This window comes from Schistosoma haematobium, chromosome 7, assembly GCF_000699445.3.
Source record: "Schistosoma haematobium chromosome 7, whole genome shotgun sequence".
NCBI lineage: Eukaryota > Metazoa > Platyhelminthes > Trematoda > Strigeidida > Schistosomatidae > Schistosoma > Schistosoma haematobium.
Window position 1 is genome coordinate 3,133,420 of NC_067202.1, and position 22,519 is coordinate 3,155,938.

A 22,519-nucleotide genomic window follows, 5' to 3' on the forward strand; every position below is an offset into this window, starting at 1 on the left:
TGGTGAGCTGTGGTTTAGTATCCATGTATATAGTTAGATAGATTTCCATACTGAAGTTGAGTAGTGACGTGTTATTTGTGAAAACATTCAAGCTTGAATAACAATGAAGCAGTATAAATCCAAATTATAAGGTATTTACTAGTATATATTACTTTGCTATCCACAAAATTTGTCCAAAACTGAAAGCTACCTAGATGGAATAGGTTAGGATATCCATGTGTAATAAAAGCATAAGACATCTGTAATATAGAAGACTGGTTAATTTTATGAAAGATTTATATAACTTTTTAATTCCCTCAAATTTTCAAATGAACCTAATTGTAGGTAATAACTAGCATAAAACCTTGGTACAAGGTTTTCTGTTGATTGGTTCATATTTGTATATTGAGGACAGAAGGCATATGGTCTGTGTTAGCCGCTTTCTAGTAAAATTCTGAGAGTATCTAGTCTTCTTTTGAATGAGTAAACTGGAGGGGAGGACACCAATTCTTCAGGTAACAGGTTCCAAGAAATGATGACACGGTGTGAAGACCTGTATGCCACTGGCATTTTCTGTGTTCTTGGCTTTTGTACCTGAATGGTATGTCCTCTGAGTTGTCCTCATCTGGTAAGGAAAAAAGAGAGGTTATATCAGTTTCCAGATCATTTCTTAGTATTCGAAACATCAAAATCAAATCACCTCTTAATCTGCAATGGGACAGCGTAAGGAGATCTAGCTTCTCAAGCTGCTTTTCGAATGGTAAACACCAGCGTTCTCGAATTACACAGGAAGCTCCCCCTATGTATTTTTTTCAAGATATCCGAGTCAACCTCCAAACAATAAATGAAAAATCCAATCACTATGTTAAGGTTATTAGTTTTCTTTTCACAAAACTGCATGATCGATAAAATGTGACGAGTATCAAAAACTACACAACATAAACTTAGTGATCAACCAATGATTGTGTAGTGCACCATGTCAGAATTCTTTATCCACTGTCAGATTCAACTATAATTTTATCACATTGAAGAAAACACCAAGTGGTACTAAACACTATTTCATTAATATGGGTTGAAATTCATTCACCTATGTAGGAAAATAGTAGCTTAGTAGAATAAGAGACAAAGTGCACACCACTTACTGAGATATAAAACTGAAGAACGATACAGAGAAGAAATTCGGTTCCAACTATTTCATTTCATCAAATTGTCGAAGTTGTGGACAACCTAAATCAATCCTTAAAGTGATCTTGATAAGTTTCACCTACATATTAGATTAGAAAATTAGGAGTTAACGTAACAAATCAGAATTGAAAGTAAGGGATAAAAATTATGGTTAAGGTTTATTTCACGAATTGAAAGCAGCTGAAATTCAATAATGGTGTGCAGTCATATGAATTACTTATCATTTACAACCTATGGAGAACAGATCTTATCCATTTCTACAAACGCACAGTCTTCACTAATCAACAAACGTTTACATTTCTTCAACTTGGAGAATGAAATCACTCAAACAGAAATGTTTTCACGATGCACAACACTTTCTATTGTTGTGAACGAGAACACAAGTGAGGACAACCAATAAAACATTACGGAATATCTCGGTAAACTCTGAGAACCATACAGTAAATACTCCATTTACAAAATGTCAATCGATTGTCTCTGACTTTATTGTGCCTTCGTCTCGACAACAATCATTCCCTTCAATCTTGTTAACCTTTTATCATCAGGCATTTCACTTTCCATTGGCAGTTGATACATACTTATTATATTTGTCGACAACAGTCACACACACCACAATATCTATCTCCAGAGTATACAGAATTCATATATCTATCACCAAATACTGAATAGATATTTCACTAGATAACGGATATTTATTCTTACTTCACAAACAAACAAACAAACTTAAAACTAATTCAACTTACGTAAATTGACTAGTTAACACATTAAATAACAAATCGGTAAACTATTTACAAGTACTTAGTAGCATTTATTGATTATTGTAGTTAGAAATTTATATATTTTTTCTTTAGTTTATTTAAGAAATCAATCTGCATTTTCATCATGGACTACTGAACTTCTTTAGATAAGCATTGAAAGACATGAAGTTTTCAATAGTTCGTTCTTCCTAAAAGAGACTATTCATCAGTGTACATTCATGAATTAGGAACTTTGATCTTACGGGGAGCCCATTTTTTAAAATAAATATCTTTTGTATCAGTATGTTACTAGGGCGATTTCGAAAACTGTGTGTAAATCTACACTAAATTGGTTGGGTTTTGCATACAAATATATCACCTTTAACCGGATGAAAATAATCAGATTCAATGTAAATTATTCCGTCCAACTTTATTCGTTAGAGCATTATAAAATGATGATAGACAATTGTTCGCATACGGCATACATTGAAAATCGGATATATGAATATTTATCTAACATAACATATTTTAATCAATACTACCTTGTGCAATATGATATTGATTGGTGGACAACTTAATAGAGATACCCGACCGTTGCCGCTACCTGTATGTGGTAATCAAGCCTACCTATTGTAATGAATCAATCATTTCTTAAGGTTATGCCAGACAGGTTGGTTGAACAGCGGTATGTCTAAAAACAGCAAACCCAAGGTCCGAAGGCGAAGTAGTACTGATGACAGTACAAAGGTGTTTCCTTCAGACAACCAGCATAACGACAACGCCGCCTTTTCACAGTCCTTCTTTTATATATTACTACAATTGAAGTGACTACTTCTATGAATTTGGTGTTCATCTTGTTGTGCTAATGAAGTGTAGCAACTTGGACTGATGCATATATATGCCTAATCCTACATTGTAGCTGACCGACTAATAGTATTTTTAGGTTAACATTATATTTCCTCACACTTTTACAACTCAGTAACTGGAAACGGGACACCAGCAAAATGTCCAAAATGGAAAACGCATACCTAATGGTTTTAAAACGGTGATTATTTATTAGACAATGAATCATATCTGTTTACTTAGAGCTAATTTCACAAGAAAGTTTTTAAAAAATTTTCAATTATAGATTATTTTGAGGTGATTAGCTTCTAAAACAGAGAACCAATGGGTCAAAGGCATTTTTGAAGGCAAGATTCACGTGACTGACTTACTCAAGTTACCGCTGAGGCCTGTGGTAAATAACATTAAGGCAGCGTACATGCAGACCAGTACGAAGCTAAGTGCATTTTTCATTATATATTTTTAAGTCATTAAAACAATCCTTCCGGAGGCTCACCTACGGAAACCTTGTTATGACTTTTACTTAATCCAAATGGTCAAATTAGGTCAACTCAGTATTAGTCGAGCGAATTCAGTGCAAGCTTATGACTTGCATTTACAAGGAACTCCTCGTTCACGGAGAATAATTGCAAGCCCCGACGGTGACGAAACACTTCGGCAAATTATTTCAGGCCAGGATTCCAAACTCGCTGGCACCGTCATTGTAGTGAACCTGGGGCCCGGACACCTAAGGGCAATATAGACCCACTATTGCTCAATTTCGTGCAACCTAAGTGTGTCTCTTGTTATTTCAATTGAAACAGTTTCGTAGTCTTCATCAGTTTAAATATAAACTTAGGCGTATATTTGTAAAATGAGCATGGGTCATCAAGTTTCGAAAAGTTAGGTAACGTGATTCACAATGCTAAAATGACGCTAATACATTCACTTATCTCCTGATATTTTGCTATTTAGTTATTTTATGTTATGTTTCGCGATATTTGTACGTGTAAATTACCTCGTTGAGGTTCGTGTTATCATCATGACCAATCTCTAGAGACTTTGAATGATATGTCTCGAAATCTTTCGCAATGGCTTACGCGTATTCACTCTTCATTTTCCCTTATATTTTAATTTCTTCATAGATATTTTTTCTCTCACTAGTTTGTAACTTTTTAATGATTAAATTCATGAGCCAATTCAAGCTAGACCACCATGGAAAACCTGGAAGCACTGGATGACCGATTCGTCTTAGGATAGGTCTCCTCAGCAGTGCGCATCGACGATCCCGCCTCACCGGATTTGAACCCAGGACCTATCAGTTTTGCGCGTGAACGCTCAACTGTGGACCACTGAGCCGGTTGGCATCCAGTGGTTCACGAAATGGCACCACCGTCCACCTTTTCTATAATAGTATCTTGGATGCTTAATCTTTTCTATTATTATGACTCCTATCGATAACTCTACCACTCTAAGATCTATGCAAACACTTTCATCTCGCTGTACTATGAAATACACCAACCTGAACTGATGTACACGTGTTACCTTTGAAATTGCTCGAATTGATGTACATACACGTACGAAGTTCTACATTGTTACCGACAATCCATAGTCGGATATAAACCCTTAATCCTGAAAGGTTATTATTCATTTTGTCACATATATCCTTACATAGTACAATCAACATTATATCATAGAAATAATTCCATCATATCATAATATTGAAAAGAAGAGGAACAAAAAACAACCCGCAAAAAACATTAGCCTGAATTGCATCAAATTACAACAGAAAGAAAGAAAAAACTTTTATATCTAACATGTATACATACAGATGTGAATGTGTAAAGGGAAAAACACCCTTTTTTCGTTCTTTGTTTGCTTGAAACAAAAAAAAGAAAAGAAAAACAAACAGGTTACACACAGAAACCTTCCTGTCAAACTTATCAGTAATCATTATTAATAAATTATTATGAATATAAGGGAATGACAATCAATTGAAAGGATATGAAAAATAATAATAAGCTTTTATGCAACAGAAAGAAACAAGCAGGTACAATAGCGCCATCACACACACACACACATAAATCATTCTATAATAAGCCTATGCTTTGAAGAATTTTACATATCATGTAATTACTATCATTTAAGTAGTATTAGTAGTAGTAGTAGTAGAAGAAGAAGTAGTAATATCAACAACATAGTTAGTTATACATTCAAATCAAAATTTAGCGTCATATGTTCATTTGTCAATCATATGAAAACATGTTATATCAAGTGTCAGAATAATGATTTGAAAAAGGAATACGAAATTATTGAAGAGAAAATAAAGGAAGCAAAATCGAACGAGTACAATCGGATAAATAAATATACATATGCATATATGCATAAACACTTTGTACGACATATGGTCATCCATTTCCTTTAAAGGCGAGAATAATGTAAAAATATGAAGACAATGGAAGTTTAATTTATTGGAAGCGCTTGTTCACTACTGCTACTACTACTATCATTCAAACTTTCACTTTATCATATGGTAGATATTCATGGTCAAAATGATTTATTCTATACTTTCTCTTGTATTAGGAGATGAGTGACAACGCTTACCATTAATAATGTCGTTAGGAGAGGTATATTTATATGTGTGTGAGTGTATGTGTTAAGTTCAAGAACGGTTGATTGTTGTAAACAATGAGAATTATTGTAGACAAACCTTTGTGCACTTTCGACGAAAACAAATATAAGAACACTCATTTTATTGTATACGGTAAAAAGAAGCCAAGGAAAAGCACACACACACACACACACAATAATACATAAATATAAATACAGATGAGCGCACTTAAGTTTATGTATTGGTTACAATACAAATCAAAATAATGATAAACATTACGCTACACATATGCAGCGAAAAAGAAATTTTAAAAAAAAGCAGAACTGAACAAGGAGAAAAATTGAAGAAGAAGAAGAAAAACAACAAGATACAGCAAGACAAAATCATTCGAAAGTAATATGTATGTATTATGTAGCAGCTATAAGCGCAACTACAGATATACATAAAGGAGAAAGGATTCACCAATACAACCTAACTATCATAAAATTGGAAGCGATTATTGAATAATAATAATAATAATAATAATAATAATAATAATAATAATAATAATAATAATAATAAAGAGATTTTATATTTTGTATGTCTATGAATGAGAAGTGAAAAATCCACTATCTAGCCATGTACAGAATTCAAACAATAAAACTATGTACAGGCACATGAATACACAAACAAGTACATATATATATATATATATTAACCAATATAATTATGGAATTACAATATTGGTCACAATTGGACCCTGGGATAAAGGAAGAGATTGTATATGCATAGCAATATCAGCGCCGGCAATAACAGTAGTTCTTTTATCAATTCCTTTTTGCTTTTAAATGGTCTTTTTTTTCTTTTTTCTTTCTTCTATAATGAGCCATAGAGATAATATTCATTCATGAAAGCGTAAAATGATTTAGAACAATAACAAAATAACAATGATATCTTTTTGAGAGAGAGAGATATGAAGGAAACAATAATAACATGACTGAATTCACTATCCTTAAAGAAAACCGTTAAACAGTATGGGGATGTATATTAAAAAAAAGCGTATTCTTGAGAGAATTGTCAATCGGTTAAAAGAAAGAAAGAAAGAGAAAAAGAATACAAAAACAAAACAACATCCTCTTCTTAGACAAGAATTAATCCATAAAACAACATTGATACTACTGAAAGATGAAATGTCGTCGTTTCTATGCTCAGAAAATATTGTGTAACATATTACAAAAAGAAAACCACACAAAATAATACAAGTATAGAACAAAGACATAGGATTACACAATAATAATAATAATAAACAATGGTAGTCAAAATAATATTCAAGAATAATGTTTGTTTGTTTGTTAGTGTGTGTGCGTGTGTGTATGAGTAAGTGAGTAAGTGGAAACACATACACACACACACACTTTAAAAACTCCTAAACAGAAAAAAAGAGAAAAGAACAGTCCTTTGTAATTACACTTTTTTGTATGTTTACCTATATACTTAATTCTTCGGTATTGAACAATGAGACTTTACACATAGGACATATTAGATGTATGAATGTAGTTGGAATTATGACGTAACAAGAAAAACACATACAAAGAGAGGGAGAGAGAGAGGAAGAAAGAAAAGAACAAACGAGAAAAATTGAAAGTGGAGAAATAGAAGGGGGTCATTCTTTCATATTATAAACTCTCTCATTTAATCTTCATCTATCCTTTAATATGTACATGTTGTATAGAATAATAATGAGAGAATAATGAAAAAGGCCACTTTGAAAGACACAACTCTAATAGGGGTAATGATGTATTTGTGTATAAATGATAAATGGGCACACAAAAAAATTATTTCAAAAAAAACACCAACACTATTTCACCGATCTCTATGAAAAGAAAGAAAGAAAGAAAGAAGGGAAAAACAACTCGATATCATTATTACATCATCCATACACGTAAATTATACAAAATGAAAAGCTGTTTCGTAAGGAAAACAAAAAAAGGAAAAAAACGACACAAACGGATAAAGAAATAATGAATTATCAAAAAGACTTATTGCTGGGATAAAATAAAATCAAGAAAAAAGGGGGAAGGGGGGGGACAGAAACACAATAAATAGATAAATCCTGAGATTTTTATTTCTAGCAAAAAAGTTTATTTATCCAATGAATTTTTATCCGGTCATTATTAACTGTCTTATCCAATATGTCGGTGGTTACTACATTGTTGTTATCAGTAGTAGTATCCAGTAAATGCTAAAACGACAACATAAAGGTGAGGAGGCCAGAACAGGACATGAAATAATTCATTATACGACACGATTATGTCACAATTATAGGTATTGTAATGTGGAAAAAAAACAAAACACGAAAGGAACAAAACGAGAGAAAGGCGAAGCAAATATCATGTGTACAAACACATATACATTATTATAATACAATAGTAGCTATAGCAACAATAATAATCATAATAATACACCGTTCAAATTATTCAACGGAAAATATCAAAATGTATCAAAGCAATAATAACACATCGGAATTACATACACGTATAAACACACATACAAACATGAGCATCATCGTCGTTACCATAACTCTTTTCTGGATGAGACAGACACGGATACCAGACGATAGTAGAAATACTAGATAAACTGAGATCGAAGACGTCGATTTTTAGACCGTTGACCAAAGCAGCCACAACAACTACGTACATTAAAAAAAGAAAATATAATGCTTCCATTGAAAGTAATATCACGTACACAGACAATGAATAGAATAATAATAATTGATAAATAAATAACAATAGTGATGTTAATAATGATAATAATAACAATTATTATGTCCTCAATCATGACTAACTTCAACAGGCAACTTCTGCAGTTCTAGTGAGAAATCATGACTACTGCAGCTCAACCATATTGAGTGCACGACAGTCATCCTCCACAGTCAATAGATCAAGGTTAAGCAACGTTGGGAATTAATTGAAGTTGCACAACAACACTTTTGGATGCCGACCCAGTAATATAAAGGTTGCGAGTTCACTCATAAGATCGAGCGTTGTAGCTTCAATTCTCATATGTGTGGTCGTAGTTAGGAGTCCCATACTTGGACAGAATGGTCATCTTGTGCTCCCACATTTCCGAAAGATGACTAGCTAAAATCAGTTGGTGACCTACCTCTAAATGCACTGGAACGACAGAAGATGAGGAAAGTCCGCACTCCTCTAAATGCTCTCACATGGTCACACATATATAGCCACTGCCAAGCTAGTCCTAATCACTGCCTTCTCGAGAAGGGGCTGCTGTTCACGAAATTGAGAGGATGAAAAAGCGAATTTTCGGCGCCTTAAAGCGGATGTTAGACATGGAGGATCCATCCAGAGAGGTTGGAAAACCCTAATTCCAAACCAATGGTGAACATTAACTACCAGAATCCTGAGGGAACAAATGGAGTACGGACCCCCCCCCCATGTAATCGCATCTCACAATGTTGCTACACTGTATTGTGGATAAGACCTCTAAGTTAAAGCCTTAGGGAGTTAGCTCCTGAGAAAACCACCTGCATAGATTTTGGCATCTTAGTAGTATCCCACACCTCACATAAATTTAGTGATTTGTATGACGTATATATATTTTGGTGCCTATTTGCCTTTCTCATGGGGGGAGGGGTTCTGTCATATCAAAATAAATAAATAAACTGAGAGATGAAGACAAGGATACGCATCTGTTGCTGAATGAGCCAGCAATCCCGTTGCCTATTGAATAAAATATAAATTCCAACTTACTCTATGTAATTTTAAAGTTTACCATGATATTAGCATTTATTCTGCCCCAAAATGCACAATGGTATGTAAACGTGTATGATGAATATTTCAAAAGATTATACGAACACATCATACATATACACATACATACAGTACTGAGGAGTTCCATAATAGGATGGAACGGCCGTCCAGTGCTTCCAGGTTTTCCATGGTGATCTAGCTCCAATTGACTCATGATCTCAACCATTGAAATAAAAGGATAAGTTTAATAGTAACTAATTTTATTTCGAATAAGTAGAAGAGATGAGATTTTCAGTTGATTAAATAAACTTTCTGTAATAATATCGATGTTAAACGTGAAATATTAACTAAGAAGAGGAATGTAGATGAACTAACACAAAAAAGACTACAAATTGGTGAACAAAACAAATAGGAAAATTATCTCAAACCCATACACACAAAGTGTTTAAATCATCAGTATAAAGATTAAGTGTTTTCGAACTAAAGATTATTCTAAATTATGAGATCGTCCTTTCAACTCTCTTCTCAAGAAAGAAAACATTGCAAACTTACCCTGATTGACTTTGTATATCATCTTGTTCAGCGCCAACTACATTTTCAGGTGATGATTCTGTTGTTGTCATGCCAACTCCCATGCCTAAATTGTCATCAATATCTCGAGCCATAGTTTCTTCTGGACCACAGCCACTGTATAAACCGGTTATATTCCGAATATGTGTACCACCGGCATTTGTACCGGATACAGCACCACCGCCACCATATGGCAAACCACTAGAGTTTGAAGTGGGCATAGCACCACCGCCGCCAACACCAGTAGGTCCAACATCATCTACAGTACCGTCATTAGGTGAACCAATTTTATTAGCACCAAGAAGACCGGTATGCATAATAGTTTGATTTGTTGTTTGCTAATAAAAAATTAGATGAATGCATACAATAATGAAAATTTTAATGGATGTACACTTTGGAAGTAAACAAAATTAAAAACATTTTAATGTAAATCTTAATATATATGTATAAACTAACCTGACCAAAATAGGAAGGTAAATATTCATCAACTTTATATCTTAATTCATTTGGTGATGTACCGCCATCTTCATTGATATAACTAGGTACATTATTTGATTGTCCAGTAGGTGGCCAATGAGATGTACCAGGATCTAATAAAGGTGTTCCAGTTAATCCCATTGCATGATGACCACCATTAACACCAGGACTTTGTTGATTACCATTCACTGGATGATGAGTAGGAGAAGTAAGTCCAGATGTGTTTTGTACACCATTATTCATACAACTAGCATTCCCAGCAGGAATGTTAGTCAAGGGTGGATTTACTGCCTGTCCGCCAGATGTATGTGTAGACCCTGGAGGCTAAAACCCATAGGGAAGATGAATAACAACAATAGTAAATGATACGTTATTAAATAGTGAGTAGTAAGAAAACTTCAAAATATGTTGAAGACCGTCCGATAAATGACTCGCATTATTATATTCACAAGTGAATTTCGATGCAGATAGAAACTCGTCGGATAAATTAATGATACAAACCAAAGTCTTTGGGTTATAACGCTCGATTATCCATGTCCATACGAATAGGATGTTAATTTGCCTTAGACGAATATCTACACTAGATCCCGTTCCAGTGTCTATACCGCAGGACTTTAACACAACTCAGATCAAGAACACGTGATTAACCTGGCTAGAACGTAAATATATTTCCACACCAAAAACCGACACAATCCAACAACAATCACAGTGATAATAAGGGAAAAGTAATGTATAACTCATCTCGTACCTGTCAGACTGTCTATAAGTTTAACTAAGCAAACAACCAATCATTATCATTCTCATCCACATATCAATCGGTGAAATAAGAATGTTTTTTTATCAGTGTTTATCAAGTTAGATGATTGTAGTTAAAAATGTATATAGCGAGTGCAAATACGAACCGTAACACGACAAGTTGTATTTGAGATGATTTAAAGGGGGAATAATATTATCAATATATGGGGACTTGTGGAGATTGTAAAATCGTACCGATTTAAATCACGAATTGATCTTAGATAGATCTCTTTCGAAAATGTGGGAGCACTGGATAACCGTTCCTTCCAAGTATGAGACTCCCAAGTAATGCCTAACTACGACCACACATCTGAGAATTGAACCTACAACCGTCGATCTTATGAGTGAACTCGCAACCTTAATACCACTGAGTCGGCATCCAAAAGTGTTACTGTGTAACTTCAATTAATTCCCAACGTTGCTTAACCTTGATCTATTGACTGTGGAGGATGACTGTCGTGCACTCAATATGGTTGAGCTGCAGTAGTCATGATTTCTCACTAGAACTGCAGAAGTTGCCTGTTGAAGTTAGTCAGCTATCGTTTAATGTTTAAGTGTTTATGCACAGGACTGAAGGTCGTGGGTGTGCGCGGCTAAGACGTCCCATTTTGGGATGAACGCTCTTCCAATACTCCCAGGTTTTTAATGATAGTCTAACTAAAACTAGTCCATGATTTCAATTATGAAATTTATTTGTTATATATTCCTGAAAACCAGTAGAAAAGTATAGTCCTCTAATTGTAAACATGAGGTAAGAGGTAAGAAAACCTGTAGACTGTTGGTCTCAACTAAGTAGTGTGAACATCCTCATACATTCACGTCTAATAGTTAGTGATTCTATGAACTAAATATATATCTCAATGTGATGTGACCTCAACCTTCTTCCAACCTACTTCTCCTATGATGGACAATTTCTCCAGTTTGAGGAGATATGAGCAATAATATCCCAATGAATTCAATTGATGAGAATTGTCCTGCCTAATATATCGACTAACCAATTTATACCTAGAATTGAGCGTTACTTTTCTGATTGTTTGGTCAAGCATGATGAATGCTCTAAAGATATCTATGATACAAATAATGGCAACTTGCATATACTTCCGAAGATCTAAGATCAATTTTCACATTCACTAAGTCATACAAAACGAATTGATGTGTGACAATACTTGTGCTATGGTAGGTACACGGGTGTCTCGAACTTGTGACAGATGGCACCCAATGTATGTCGTCAGTCAATGACCCAAACTCTCATCGGTTAAGCCGGAAAACTAGACAGCCAAACTAATTTTAAAGAATTTCAATGAGCTAGTAATGTTACCAATAATGAGTTTAGGTCTTAACCTTATCTCTATTTTTACTTCAAGTATTTTGATGGTATGAACAATCTATACACAAAATAATTTAATCATGACATCTACAGGATAGAATTCTGACTTATTATCAGCAATTTTAGTAAATATAATAATCCTATTCAATTAAAATTGATACATACATATGAACATTTACTAATCCCTATTAAAGATGATGACATTCACTGGATGACATGAACTATGCGTTAACCGGTTTAGTGCAAGTCATCCATCCGAAACGAAAGTCATTTATAGGTACTTTCTAAAAGTAAGGATAGATACTCTAACATTTATTGCTAGATGTTTGGTGGTAGTTGAGTTGTAAACAGAATAACTTAGTGGTAAGGTCTCAATATGTGAAGCTGGGAGACAAGATCTCGAATCTCACAAGGAACATCAGCTCCCTCAAGATTCTAGGTACGCCATACTAATGGGCACCAAATCTACATCCAGAGTCTCCTGTCGAGTACTTTTAATCCAGCCACTCAGGTTTTTGACTACATTACAACTAGCTTGATCGAATTCGATCAGCACTTAAAGACCAGACAAACTTAACATTGGTCATGACTTAGTAACTAATCAATCCTAACATTCAATATATACATATATAGTTTACTTTAGATCCAGGTAACGGTCGACTGCACCAATCGAATTCCCAATCACATTCCCAACCTTTTCTTTGCATTAAATCAGTAAATCCCCAACGTAAATACTCATAGTTAGGTTCTTCAAAAAAATCTAAACTTCGAACATATCGTAAATAGGTAGCCATTTCTAAAAGAAAACATGAAAAGAAAATTGGCATAACATAAACAAACAAACTATTGACCTGGTAGATAATTGAATTGAATTTGAGTTTTCAAGTGTGTTACAACAACTTTCACACTGAGTTATTATTTAAGTAAATATGAATCAATTCATGTGCTTTAAAACGTTGAGTTACACTTTTGATGTGAAAAAAAAGAGATGAAAGCACAGGGATTTCAACTGTCGAATTGTCACTTTCAACCTGGTCTCAACTACATCCTCATTAATTGGTTAGCACAATGAATGATTTTCATTTATTTAAAAACTATAAGAGTTTATGCATTCTGATTTGAGTCAAACTTTAATTGTATGAGGCCTAGTGAAACTACCTGGATGCTTAAATCAATGTATGTCGAGTGGGGTTCGAACTAGTAACCTATAAGTCACTAACAGACAAGTCCTCTAACTGATAAGCCAATTTTCAACAAGATAATACTACAACTAATCTTCACATAAAAATTTTGGTTTACAACCCCCAAATTTCCTGATACAACTGAGGTGAAGATTTTTTATTCAGAAAGATTTTAGGAAGATGTTTTATGCACAGAAATGGACGATTTGATTGTTTTCTAGACAATGGCATAAGTGAATCAACATTAGACTTAGATAAAGCAGCATTACATAAAATGAAATTATATAAGCGGATAGGTAGTCATTAAAACCATGCTTCTTCTTTAACAAAGCTTATTACTGTCGGTACCATCACCACATTATACATCAAAAAAACGAGTCTTCATAGGTTGATGTAGTTAAGACATGCATTATGTATGCAAAACAATCGCCAACCTCCATGCGAGAGTCGAGCTGGTGTGAAAGTAGACAGGAATTAGGCTGAAGGTGATTAAACCAAGAGGCGGTGTCCGTCCATGAAGGTGGTTCTCTTAGGGGATAGAGTCCCCGGGCCTCTGATTTAGAGGTTTCATTCACCAGGCAGTAGAGCAACGTCAGGAGATGCAGTCACATGGTGAACGGTGATCCAAAATTGGTTCATACTCAATCTACTCCCTCAGGATCCTGAAGCTCATGTGTATCATTGGTTTCGAATAAGGGTTTTTCAACTTCCTCTATATTTACCATTTCGTCTAAGGTGATGAACATTCGCGTTTTGTCCTCTCAATTTCGTGAACAGCAGCCCCTTCTCGAGAAGGTAGTGAGCAAGACTAGCTTGGCAGTGGCTATTTATGTGTGACCATTTGAGAGGGCGAGCGAAATCTCCTCACCCTCAGACGTACCAAAGAATATGGGGGCTGTAACCAATGGTTGGAGACTTTGAGTGACATAGCTTAGAATCTATTACAACAGCGCAGATTTATTCACTCTTTATCTTCTCTGAAATCACAAATTTGAGAACTTATTTACATTTTCTATTCATTAAATTCACTCCTTTTCAAATCATATTGTCTATGGTTATTCTTTTTTTACTTTAGTTAGTACTGTTACTACTCCTAATACTCTGTGATTGATCTAGATGATTTTATCGCATAAAGTGAGAAATTGAACTGATACACATATATCCCGGTTCTAAATTCCTTATAACTGACTAACTGACTGACCGACTGACTAACTTTTATAACATGCTATCATTCGTATCGCAAGTTTAAACCTAGAAGTAAATCAATACTTGAAAACAAATATAAGCTAAGAATAAAAATCATCAAACAATACTATTAAGAAAACATCTTTGATAAACGTATATTGACGTTTCACCATTATTATTATGATTATTATATCCAAGAAAAGAATAATAGTTGACAAGAAAAACCCAAGGAAAGCAACACACTTAGTTGGAATGTCATAAAAAGATCATAGAACACCATGATACATAGGCATAACCTAAACAATTTGATTAGAATGAGAAAAGTGTACAACATTCAGTATAGATTTGTACTAGTTCACATCTATCATAGAAATGAATCATGAAAAAAATATATAAATAATAGAGAGAGAAAAATAGATATTTGAAGACAAGATGATATACGCTTAAATGAATCGTTTGAACAAATAGCGAAGAATAACTATCAGAAAATAAACGATTCTTTGACTAAAAAAATATTCATACATAGATTAGTGTTACCACTTCCATACGACTTTCCTACTCACCACGTTCTCACGGCGGGGGGTGTTGCTTACGAAATTGAGAGGATGAAAAGCAAATGTCCGACGCTTCAACTGGGTTGGTGGATACGGAGAGTCAACCGAAACGAGTTGGAAAACCTTCATTCCAAACCAATGGTGCACATAGGCTGGCTCTAGTATCCTGAGAGAACAAATGGCGTATGAACCAGTCGCTGGTCATCGACTACCATATGACTGCATCTTCTCACGTTGCTTCACTGCCTTTTGGGTCAGACCTTTAGGTTGAAGGCTCAGGATGTGGCCCCCTAAGAAAACCACCTGCTTCTGTTTGGACACCTGGACAGCATCCCAGCTCTCACACAAATCGAATGATTTATGTAGCGCATATATATTTCGTGTCTCTTTGTACCAATGTTCATGTGTGTAAATAAGATAAAAATAAATAACTTTCATATGAACTCCATGTTAGACAGAAAGATATCATGATGAAGAAATTTCATTGTAGATTAACATAACATATCAGAAAGAACTCTGCTGTAAGTCATATCAGAACCAACTATTCGGTTATAATGTGAACTGGGTTAGATAACGGTCGAACGAAGATATGACAATAAATCATGAAGTCACTGACTGTTGCTCACAGCTATGTTGATGAATCCAAATTATCCAGTCAGAGACCACAATATAAACTACGATCAATGATTAAAGACTTTGGATGACATATAATTCAGAAAGATTCACAATGGTACAAATCCATTCACTCCTTATCATCTCAATCTGAAATCACAATGTTCCACTGTCTTTTTTTCACGAACCATACTTCATTAGTGTTATTGCTACTACATTACTTCGATATTTTATTTTTACCATTCATCTTATCATTTTCACCTCATCATGATACTTCGATATGACAGCTTGAGCCAATACATATTTAGTGAGAGGTTCTATGTTTCTGATACATGTGTCTCAAAGCTCTTAGCCATATAATCCTTATGATCTCGGTCAATCTACAGTGAAACGTCATGGACTAATAACCACCACCTAACTTATCCAACCAGTCCCAATATCAATAAACAACAATTCACATAATGCAAGTAGCAAGACTATCACACTAGAACTGGTAGTTCAGCATAATAACACTCATACAATTTACAAGGGGGTATCAAATACATATGCGCCATATAAATCATTTAATTTGTACGAGGGCTGGGATACTGCTCGGATGCCTAAACCGAAGTAGATGGTATTCTTAGGGGGATACACCCCCTCATACAATTTAGATCTTCATTGTGTTCAAAGACACAATACACGATTTCAATGTGATTTACACGGTATTCCTATCAGATTTCAATAGTCTTACGGAGATAATGATGATGTTTAAAATTGAAGTCTTATATTTTTCCTTTATTTAGAACTATTTGAACTGATGTATTTTACACCGCTTGTCAAAACATCAAAAAACAAGAAGATTGAAAATGAATAAACCATAATCAATAAGAACTTGTCATTCATTTAACTGCTATTATCACTCCAGTACTATACGTTAAAATAAGAGATATTTAGCAACAAAAAGTGTTAAGCAGCTTTGAATATAGATAAGTGTAGACCTACATGAGTATTACATAATCATTGAATTCTATTGTACATTTTAAATATATGTACTAACAAAAGGTATGATTACTCATGACAGTCAGTCAGTCAGTAACAACGTAGAACTTCGTACGTAAGTACATCAGTTCGAGTTGCCACACCACATTAGCACACAGATGCAGTGGTCGATTCAAATCCCGTAGTGGTAGAGGTAATAAGAGTATAAGCAGTAATCGGGAAGATTAGTGTTACCCATGAAAAGAAATTATACTATAGCAATAAAACTATATTATATGATATAACATGTCCTATTAATTACATCATTCCAACATGGAAAGACCGTAAACACACACAAGAAAAAACATTATCTTAGTATATATTTTACCGGGGTAACCATGACATAAAACATCAATAGGAGTTGCACGTTTTGTATCACCAATTTTCTGATAACGTTCACGTAGATTTTCAGCTTTTAAACCTTGCCAAGGTAGACTACCACGTAGAAAATATAAAAACATATGACCTAAGGCCTCTAAATCATCACGTCGAGATTGTTCTGAAAAAAAAAACAACGAAAAAGGAAACACTAAAATCAAATAAGGTTACAATTAGGCAATGATGATTCGCAGTAATGCTTGATCGTTCATGAAATATCGATGATGATAATAATAAAAATAGTAATAATAATGATAATATCAACTGACAAATATTGTGCCAGGTTAGTGTAAGCAAATTGGATCGGATTCTATGAATCTAAGGTGACCCATACTGACTTTGACTACCAAATTAAATTAACAAGTATGTAATACTAGTCAGTCAGTTATGCACAACGTGAAACTTGGCACATATATGTATTGGTTCAGGTCATCATACCAGATTAAAACAGTAAGATGAAATTATCAAAACAAATACCAGAGTGTTAGAAGTAGTAACAGTATCAGTGATAGAAGAAAACATGGAGTCACTTAAGAAGCAACTTCCTCCTAATGGGTTGACAAAAAACTCATCCAAAATAAAACTCAATACATATGATAAATGGGAACTGAAGATAATTGGAGGAGACCAAATATACAAATTCATGAACGAAAGCTGTAACGGAATATTTGGAACCACAAAGAAAATGAACATTTATTAGGAAAAATGATCACACTTCAAGCAAAACCAAAAACAAACGTGATCGGACTCAAATGTGCGCTCATTGAGTTGAAAACCTATGGGACAAAAGGGTGGCTATGAAGATACATTCAAACGACCCATAACTCAAATGGAAGATGCAACCCAAAAGACTAAAACAAATATATAGTCAAGCGAATCAAATCATAACAATGAACATCAATGCCCATCCGAGGTCTTTAAAAAACATCGTTCCAACGCAGAAAGGAATTGTCAATCAGTGTACAAATAGTCGGCAATTATCTGGCAAGAAATACAGCCAAGAAAGTGTAAAATAGAAACAACTATAACACCCTGGTAGTTGTCCCGTGTTATAACCCATTGATGTTTTTAGAAAAATCAACCAGTTTTACCAAACCAGGAGGACTGGAAGGGACACCACAGGAAACAGTATCAGTAGTGGTAGTACAAATGATTAAGTACATACGATATTCTTCAAAAAGATTTTAGTTAATAAATTTATAGTTTACTCAAGACTTAGAAGGAACATAATTTCATATGACATTATCACCAAAGAGCAACTAAACAATAATAATTCAGTCAAATTACGTTTTTATCCAAAGTTTAATTCCAAACTTTGATGCAACCAAACATATTTTAAGTACACGGACACAAGATTAATTTTGTAGATTCTAAGCAAGACACGTAACGGGGGTTTCCCCGCGTGGGTCCGAATCCCATCCCCATCGCTAACTGTTATAACTTGTGACCGCTGATTAGAGGGCAGTAACTTATCGATCGGACCAAGGATGCGTAAACACATGCGAGCAGCCTAGAGTTCTGATTGGTCCTGCTTTCCACGTAGCCTGCTTCGGTTTGGGCACCCGGGCAGTATCACAGCCCTCACACATGTCGAATGAGATTTGTGTGGCGCATATGTATTAGATGCCTCCTTGTACCAATAAAAATAATTCCACCTAGCCCAGCCAGTTAAGTCCAGAACACCAATCCGAGCCTCTGCGATATAAATCATTATATTTCAAACATACTGAGTTTATATACCAATCAAACAGACCACAACGTACCAATAAAAAATGAAACAATATTTGTACAAGATTTAGCCAGATGTGGCTGTGAATGAGGGAGGTAGTAATTAATATACTGGGTATAACTCAAGAATGGTAAAACGTATAATAATAGTTTATGGGTGAAAATAAAGCTTATAATAAGGGGGAATATGAATATGCATAGTTTAGTTACTTAATAATTATACAATAGAAATATACGTTTAGTATTGGTCCATAAATGGATCCCAAAAGTTACAATTCATTATTGTTGTCGGGACATAACACAGAACAATTTAAAAAGAAGCTTGATACGAGATAGCTAAAATTTGTAAATTAAGCACCAAACTGAATGCTTGAACACCGATTACCATGACACGCAATGCTGACTAGTGTTGAAGACGGTTGGAAGAATGTTAAGGTCGATCAAACCAAAACGGGGGATCAGTCCTTGAAGTCACTAACTACTATTCTAAGCCATGTCAATAGATACAAACTACTTGGTTGGAGTCCGCACGACTATTGTAGCTAATGATTAGACTCCGGGTGATATGGCTCAGAATCGATCACAATGGTGTAGGCGTATACACTCTCTGTCTTCCCTTATACTATGATACTATGAGATTAAAATCGCTTCATGTCTTTCTTTCCATGAACTAATTTTCTCTCCCTGCACTATATCCTTATATGCAATCTTTCTTTTATACATTACCACCATTGAATTAACTACTTTAATGAATTTGGTGTTCATCTTGTAGTGCTAACGAGATATGGCAACTTGGACCGATGCATATATGTGCCTGATTTCACGTTGTTGCTGACTGACTGATTATTTTTTAAACCACGATAAACCTTTATCATAAATAGTAAATATACATTTTTTGAAAATCAGTTAACCAACTAAACATCACCAAATGATTTAATAAATAATATTAAACTCTTAAAGTAATTAAGCATTACAAAAAACTAATTAATTAATTTCAAAAGGGGTTTTTATGGATATTATAATAATTCCAATCGTTGAATTCATGAGTCAGTTGAAGCTAGACCACTATGAAAAACCTGAAAGCACTGGAGGGCCGTTTCGTTCTATTGTGGGACTACTCAGCAATGCGCATCCACGACCCCACCTCGCGAGATTCAAACCCAGGTCTAGTGGTTAAGCGCTCACGCACAAGACGGATAGGTCCTGGATTCGAATCTCGCGAAGAGGGATTGTAGATGCACACTACTGAGTACCACAATGAGACGAAATGGCCATCCAGTGCTTCCAGATTTTCCGTAGTTGTTTAGCTTCAATTGACTTATGAGCTCAACTATTAAAATTAATTATGTATATATAATATTTACCTTTGCCTAAATGTGTATTAATACTCATATAACGTGCAGTACCAGTAAGACTTTTATGTTCACGATAAGGAATGTGTTTTTGAGTTTCTGGATCAATATATTCTTTAGCTAAACCAAAATCAATGATATATATAGTACGATGTCTATTATAATATTGACGTCCAATAAGAAAATTCTCTGGTTTAACATCACGATATATTAAATGCTTTGAATGTACATATTCAATACGTCGAAGCTAAATGAGTTTTAAGAAAAAAAAAGAGAGAAAAACAATAATAATAATAATAATGACCGTAAAGAGAAAGAAAAGTTTTAAAAAAAAGTAGGAAGTAGGACCAATTGAGCAATAAATAAAACTGAAGTTCATTCACTAGATTCTTTCCATATATAAATACATAAATTACTAGTTAGTTAGTATAATTATAGAACAACTTAAATGCCAAAAAATAAGACGGATACAAGAAATGTTTGATTTTTTGGAAATAGAAACTATGTACAAGTAAATCATATAAGTACTTTTTTAATACTAAACATAGTGTATAGCATTTTACAAACTGTACAGTATTTCAGATATATTCTCTCAATGAAACCTAAAGACTCTCAGTAAATTGGTCAGTTTAGTTCATGTAAAGTCTGGCACAAGCATCAGTCAGCAACAACGTAGAACTTCTTACGTACGTACATCAGTTCGAGTTGCCATACCATATTACCACAGAGATACAATTATACATTCAAATCCCATAGTGGTAGAAGTAATAAAAGTACAAACAGTAATCGCGAAGATTAGATTTCGAAGATGTTAGTCAAGGAGTATAATCCAGTGAAGTAAATTTGGAAAGAAAACAAGTAAAGGGACATGAAGAATTCAGAAAATTAGAATTTGGGAGAACACAAAGAGTGGATGCACCTGCGCCATCCTGAGCCATGTCATTCAAGGTCTCTAACCATCGGTTGCATCGTCTCGTAGATTCAAACCAGGTACCCTACACCTACTAACATGGCTCAGTCCACCTGTCAGTGACTTCATGGATTTGTGCCACGTTTTGGTCTGGCCGCCCCTAGCTTTCTTCCAACCTACTCCTACAACATAAAAACATCGCATGTCGGGGCAGTCGGTGGTTGGGCATACGTAACACATGTCACGGCCATCTCAACTGACGAAGTTTCACTACGTCATCAATTGATTTGCCATCCTTACCTAGTATCTGTTTCCTAACAACTGCATTACTTACTCGGCGGTACCAGGATATACGAGCAATGTTTCGAAGACACCTATGATCGAATACTAGTAAGCTATGAATATCATCTAGTCTTACCGGCCATGTTTCACTGCCATAAAGTAGGACGGAACAAACTGCTATGCAGTAAACCTGTTCTTTGGTTGGTAGACGGATATCTTTCCTACGCCACAAATGACGCAAGTTGGCAGAAGCTAGTCGAGCCCTCTGTATCCGTGTTGAGATTTCGTCACACACCAGACCACAAGGGCAGGTGAGACTCCCAAGATAATTGAAGCGGTCGACACGCTCAACTACTTCACTCCCTATCATTAGTTCGGGTGTCGATGCAACCCAATCCTGAAGTAACATTTTGCATCTCGAATGGGAGAGTCGCATCCCGAACATGTTTGCATTGTTGCTTAGAGTGGTCAAAAGACTCTGCATTTTGTCAACGTCTTCACCAAATAGGACACAAGTGTAAATTGATCCTAGCTGTCATATCAGATTAACATGACGAGATGAAGATAATAAGATGAATGGTAAAAAAATATAGTAGCAATAATATTAATGAAATACTAAACATTGGGAATATAGTTCGAGAAAAAAAGAGTGGAAAAGTATGTAAGAAGGAACATTATGATTTCAGATTGAGAGAATGATAATGAGTGAGTGGATTTGTACCATTGTGAATCTTTCTGAATTAAACATCATCCAAAGTCTTCAATCACTGATCTTGGTTTGCAGTGTAAACTCTGACCGGATAATCTGAATTTATCGACATGGTCGTGAGCAACAGTTAACGACTTCATGGTTTAGTGCCATATACTGCTTTGGTGACACTTAACACAATGAATGATTATGTTAACTTCATGATTTCAGGAAACTGATGAGTTACAGATAGGAAGAAATGCGCGTCCTAGACTTAACTATTAGCCCCATTCCATCTATTCTACTGACTTTACTAGTTGTGGAATACTTTCATTTTATGTAGTGATTATTTGTGGTTGGAAGTGAAAACAACTTAC

At 34.7% G+C, this 22,519-nt stretch overlaps 1 protein-coding gene across 2 annotated transcripts in view; it reads right to left on the reverse strand.

Moving 5' to 3' along the window:
• Positions 1–239: 239 nt before the first annotated feature.
• Positions 240–22,519, reverse strand: part of CSNK1G1_1 (Casein kinase I) — a 33,186-nt gene continuing 10,906 nt past the window's right edge. The window contains exons 4-10 of one of the 2 annotated variants that reach the window (XM_051217809.1): positions 20,275–20,509; positions 17,133–17,303; positions 12,891–13,048; positions 10,110–10,454; positions 9,636–9,991; positions 1,122–8,002; positions 240–604 (exon numbers count right to left, since the gene is read on the reverse strand). In XM_051217809.1, the coding sequence (XP_051064233.1) occupies positions 7,942–8,002; positions 9,636–9,991; positions 10,110–10,454; positions 12,891–13,048; positions 17,133–17,303; positions 20,275–20,509 (1,326 nt within the window). In that variant the 3' untranslated portion in view covers positions 240–604; positions 1,122–7,941. Of the gene's footprint in view, positions 8,003–9,635; positions 9,992–10,109; positions 10,455–12,890; positions 17,304–20,274; positions 20,510–22,519 lie in introns of both variants that reach the window. The other variant, XM_051217808.1, reaches the window with a different exon arrangement.